Below are 6,000 nucleotides of genomic sequence, written 5' to 3' on the forward strand. Positions count from 1 at the left end.
TCCTAAGTGCTGAGATTAATGGCATGCGCCACCACCGCCCGGCTTCAAATCTGATTCTTTTTTTTTTTTTTTTTTTGGTTTTTTGAGACAGGGTTTCTCTATGTAGCTTTGTGCCTTTCCTGGAACTCACTTGGTAGCCCAGGCTGGCCTCGAACTCACAGAGATCCGCCTGCCTCTGCCTCCCAAGTGCTGGGATTAAAGGCCGGCCCCCGATTCTTAATTCTTAATTTTTTTTTTCAGATTTCATCTGGGTATTGGCAGCCACCCACTCACCCGCCAATGAAGTATATCCTGGTTACTGGTGGAGTCATCTCAGGCATTGGTAAAGGGATCATCGCCAGCAGCATTGGCACCATTCTCAAGTCATGTGGTCTCCGAGTTACTGCCATCAAAATCGACCCCTATATTAACATCGATGCCGGGACTTTCTCACCTTATGAACATGGTAGGAAAGGGAATCTTTTCCTTTTAAAGTGCTAAAGTAATTTGCAGTGGTTTCTTGTATGTGTTTAAATGTTTATTTATGTGTATATGTGTCTATATATGCCATGTGTATACAGGTGCCTACAAAGGCTGGAAGAGAAAGGTCCCCTGGAGCTGGACTTACAGGTGGATGTGAGCTACCTGCCATGGGTGCTCTGGGACCTGAACTCTGGTCCTCTGCAAGAGCAACAAATCCTCTTAACTGCTGAGCCATCTCTCCATCCTCTTGTCTTGTGTTTTGGGTAATTTCTCTAGTATAGGCTTCCAGAAGTAGACTTGCTGGATCATACCTTAGAAATGTTCGAAAGTTCTTACAGCTATTGATTATTCAATTTGAAAAATAAGGGTATTTCCCAAACTCTTTATACATAATGCGTGTGTGTGTGTGCACGTGCATGTACAAGTGCAGTGTCACAAGTTCTGGGATTATAGGTATGAGTTTCCTTGCCTGATTGAAAAATAATCTGTTGGAAGTAAGTTTTAATTTCTACATTGCCTTTTGATCATAGGTGAAGTGTTTGTTTTAAACGATGGTGGAGAAGTTGATTTGGACCTTGGAAATTATGAAAGATTCTTGGACATTAATCTTTATAAAGACAACAACATCACCACTGGGAAGATATATCAGCATGTGATCAATAAAGAGAGGCGTGGTGATTACCTGGGGAAGACTGTTCAAGGTATTTTACTGCATAACATTGTGGACCCTGTATGCTAAGCATCATTCAGAGGACACTGTATATTTAACAGAAATGAGAAGGTTGTGGGCCCTAAAATCTCTGCTTTCTTTTCTTTTTCACTCAGAAATGTAAAGATTGCTGCCCTCCAATGTTCCTGAATATATCTTCATCAGTTTTTGTTATTAGATAATATTTTTAATTTTTTTCCAAGACAGGGTTTCTCTGTATAACAGCCCTGGCTGTTATGGAACCCACTCTGTAGACCAGATCTCATAGAGATCTGCCTGCCTCTGCCTCCCAAGATTAAAGGTGCTGGGATTAAAGGTTTGCACCACCACTGCTTGGCAGATAATATTTTTAATTTTAATTCTGGTTTTCTTTTCTTTTTTTTTTTGAGACAGGGTTTCTCTATGTAGCTTTGCGCCTTTCCTGGAACTCACTTGGTAGCCCAGGCTGGCCTCGAACTCACAGAGATCTGCCTGGCTCTGCCTCCCGAGTGCTGGGATTAAAGGCGTGCGCCACCACTGCCTGGACTAATTTTCTTCTTTGAAGACAGGGTCTCATGTAGCCCAGGCTGGCCTTTAAGTTGCTATGTAGCCAGGGATGACCTTGAATGTGATGATCCTCCAGCCTCTACCTCTTTAAGTGCTAGGACTATAGGAATATACTACCCCAGCAGTTTATGGAATGTTAGGGATCAGACCCAGTACTTTGTGCAGGCTAGGCAAGGACTCTACCTGAGCTATATCCCCAGGTCCTGATTTTATTTATTTTGTTGGTTTTGAGACAGAGTCTCCTGTGTGTAGATCTGGCTTGCCTGGAACTTGCTATGTAGACCAGGCTGGCTTTGAACCCACAGAGATCCACCTACTTCTGTGTATTAGTCACCTTTCTTTCTTTCTTTCTTTCTTTCTTTCTTTCTTTCTTTCTTTCTTTCTTTCTTTCTTTCTTTCTTTCTTTCTTTCTTTCTTTCTTTCTTTCTTTCATTTTATGTTTTAAATAACATAGCTTCTTCCTGATCAAATGGAGGATTTCTAAAAAAAAATGATTTATTTATTTTTATTTTATCTGTATTGGTATTTTGCCTGCATGTGTGTCTGTGTTGGATCCTCTGGAACTAGAGTTACAGACAGTAGTGAGTTGCCGTGTGGGTGCTGGGAATGGAACTCAGGTCCTCTGGAAGAAGAGCTGGTGTTCTTAACTGCTGAGCCACCTCTCCAGCCCCCATTAGTCACTTTTCTATTGCTGTGATACAACACTGACAAATGTTATGGAATGGTTTATTTGGGCTTATGGTTCCAGAGGTCCATAGCCATCACATGGGGTGGGGACACATAGCAGCAGGTAGGCATGGCTGCTGGACTAGCCAGCTGAGAGCTCACCCCTTGAGCAACAAGCAAGCAGCACAGAGAGCATAGGGAATGGTGTGAGGCTTTTAAACTCTCACAGCCCCCCTCCAGTGACATGCTTCCTCCAACAAGGCCGCACTTCTGAAGTACCACCAACTAGGGGCCGTGTATTCAAATGCCTAAGACTATGGGGACCATTTCATTCAAATCAGCACACTCTGTTTTTCTGAGTGCTGGGATTAAAGGTGTGTGCTACCACTGCCCGGCTTTTTTTTTTTTTTTTTTAAGACAGTGTCTCATACAGTAGTATGGACTGGACTGGAACTTACTTGGCTGGCTTTAAACTCGTGGCAATCATTTTGCCTCAGTCTCCTGAGTGCTGGCTTATACCTGGTCTTGTTGCTGTTATTTTATTACATTTATTTTTATTTTTTTATTTTTTTGGTTTTTTGAGACAGGGTTTCTGTGTGTAGCTTTGCGCCTTTCCTGGAACTCACTTGGTAGCCCAGGCTGGCCTCGAACTCACAAAGATCCTCCTGGCTCTGCCTCCCGAGTGCTGGGATTAAAGGTGTGTGCCACCACCACCCGGCTTATTTTTATTTTGTATGTATATGCGTATGTCTTTGTGGATGCTTGCATGCCATAGTGCACATGTGGAAGTCAGGAGAACTGCGGGAGGAGTTGGTTCTCTTATTCCATCAAGTGGGGTCTGGGAATTGAACTCTGCTCTTCAGGCTTATTGGCAATCACCCTTACCCACGATGTCATCTCATCAAGAATTATTATTGTTGTAAACTATTAAGTTCATGAACTGCATGCACAATTGTAATCCCAGCATTTAAGAGGTGGAGACAGAAAGGGTAGGTGTTCAAAGTCATCTTAACCTACAGAGCAGGTTGTAGGCCAGCTTGAGCTATAGGAGCCCTTGCCTCAAAAAGAAAACCATCAGGGGCTGGAGAGATTATTAAGGGCACTTGTTCTAGCAGAGAACCCTAGTTTGGTTCCCAGCACCCAGAGGGTGAATAACAACTATGTATATCTCCAGTTCCAGGGGGATCCAATGTCCTCCTCTATCTTCTGAAGGCACCAGGCATGATGGACATACATGTATGCAAGCAAAACAGCCATATACATAAAATAAACTTAAAAAAGAAAACAAATTTATGGTATTTTTGGCTGGGCATGGATGGTGCAGAATGATAAAGAATGTACAGCCAGGTATATATAGCAAATTTCAGGCCATTCATGGCGACACAGGGAGACCCTGTTTCAAAAACAAACCAAAACAAAATAAAAAAAACAAGTTTTTATGATAATTTATTACAGAAGCCATAGAAAACTAAAATAATATCCAGATGGATTTTGATATCTCTGTGCTAGAACCCTGGTGAGTGGGGTGGGCTTTACCCTTGAACTGGACCTCTCTGCTGGCTGCTATGATCCCCAGGGTACTTACCCTGTACAGCTGCTGGGTGTCCTTCCCATGGATTCTAGCATCTGGCTTACCCAGAAGCCTTCCTTGCCCAGTTTTCAGATGGCATGGTAGGTAGTTCCTAAGGTTTTTTAATGATTTGTTTATATATATATATATATATATATATATATGTGTGTGTGTGTGTGTGTGTGTGTGTGTGTGTGTGTGTGTGTGTGTATGTACATGTGTACATATTATGCCACATGTGTGTGAGTGCCCTTGGAAGCCAGAATAGGCTGTTGGAATCCCTGGAGCTAGACTTACAGGCAGTTATAAGCCTCTGGATGTTGATGCTAGGAAGTGCACTCAGGTCCTCTGGAAAGGCAGCAAGTGCTTCTAACTGTGAGCCACCTCTCCAGACTGGCAAGTTTTCTCGTCCACATCGGTGATAACACTTCTTTCTGCTTCTTGTTCTGGGCATCTGGTCTGCTTCAAGAGCAACAGCCTATAATGGCAAGGAGTAGCCTTAAATTCCTCAGTTCATACTGGTTCCAGTGGTGGAGACAATAGCATAAAATCTCCAGCTGCTCTCCTTTGCCCGCTTGTTTTCACATCATATGGGAGGTCCATATGCTTCTTTTCTCATGAACATGAAGTAACCTGCTATGTTGTTTATTCCTTCTTTCTGCAGTTGTCCCTCATATTACCGATGCTATCCAGGAGTGGGTCATGAATCAAGCCAAGGTGTCCGTGGACATTAATAAGGAAGATCCCCAGATTTGCGTTATTGAGGCAAGCACGGGACTTTTCTTCATAAGCTACTTCCTGCTGGGTCTTTAAGCATCCAGTTTTCGTTAACTCTCCCCTCCTGGGTATTGTGAACTAGGCTGGGGGCTGGGGTTCCAGCAGGGAACAACAGAGATGGTCAAAGTCAGTTATTGAACAGATAATTACATATTCTCTTGGGGTGAGGATGCAGTGGTCTGTGTGTGCAGACAGGTGAGGAATGTAGTCAGTGTTGGGGTTGGAGCCTGGAATGAACAGTTTCTTCTGTCCCTGAGGAGCCTATGAGACCCACTGTCCATACCAATGTAGTGTATTCTTTTATTTATTTGACAACAGAAGCTTTGGTAGCCCAGGCTGGCCTTGAACTTGATATATAGCCAATAAAGCCTTTGAACTCTGTCAAGTGCTAGGATTACAGGCATCTGCCATCCTTCCTGGTTTATGTCATGCTGGGCATGGGATCCAGGGCTTCATGTGTGCTAGGCATGTACGCTACCAACTGAGCTTCATTCAGATCCCAGAATGTGTTTTAATTCCTTTGATTAGAGAAATATTCGCAAAGTGCTATGAAAAGCAGAGATTGGGTTGCGAAAGTCAGGTGGTGGAGGTGGGGGTTGATATCAACCATTTCGAGAAAGCAGTATTTGAACTTGCCACTTGTTGACTGCCTTGACTTTTCTTTCATTCCCGTATGTCTATATAATGTAGTGTTTTATACAAACTGTTTTCTACCTGGGTGTTTCTTCCTTCCTGGTTTATACCAAGGAAGTGCTTCCTCTTAAAAATGAATGTGTGTGTGTGTGTGTGTGTGTGTGTGTGTGTGTGTGTGTGTGTGTGTGTATGTGTCCCAGTGCTCATGTGGAGGTCAGAGGATAACCTTGAGTGTGGGTCCTCAGCTTCCACTTCTACCTTGTTTGAGACAGGGTCTCTATTGCTCACTGCTTTGTATACCAGGCTAGCTGGCCTGTGGGCTTCTGATGATCCTCCTGCCTCCACATCCCATGTCTTGGTAGGCCCACACTACAGTTACAGGCACTTGTGCTACTATGTCTGGTTTTCATGTGGGTTCTGGGGATCTCAACTCAGGTTGTCAAGGCTTGCACAGTAAGTATTTAACCACTGAGCCATCTCCTTAGCCCCAGGGTTTCCTTTTAAAAAATATTTTTAAAAGACAGTCTCATATACCCCTGGCCTCAAGCTCCACTATGTAGCCAAGAATGACCTTGAATTTCTGAACCTTCTGCCTCTACCTTCCACATGCTAGGATTACAGGCATGCATCACCATGT

The 6,000-nt window shown here is 43.5% G+C and overlaps 1 protein-coding gene across 6 annotated transcripts in view; it reads left to right on the plus strand.

Annotated features, from left to right (window-relative positions):
• The window catches only part of Ctps2 (CTP synthase 2), a 125,660-nt gene that overhangs the window by 14,542 nt on the left and 105,118 nt on the right, over positions 1–6,000 (plus strand). For all 6 annotated transcript variants that reach the window (XM_042268977.2, XM_042268980.2, XM_042268978.2 and 3 more), the window contains exons 2-4: positions 241–445; positions 993–1,163; positions 4,618–4,718. In XM_042268977.2, coding sequence (XP_042124911.1) covers positions 241–445; positions 993–1,163; positions 4,618–4,718 — 477 coding nt within the window. The remainder of the gene's footprint in view (positions 1–240; positions 446–992; positions 1,164–4,617; positions 4,719–6,000) is intronic.

The sequence above is a fragment of the Peromyscus maniculatus genome, chromosome X (genome assembly GCF_049852395.1).
Source record: "Peromyscus maniculatus bairdii isolate BWxNUB_F1_BW_parent chromosome X, HU_Pman_BW_mat_3.1, whole genome shotgun sequence".
NCBI lineage: Eukaryota > Metazoa > Chordata > Mammalia > Rodentia > Cricetidae > Peromyscus > Peromyscus maniculatus.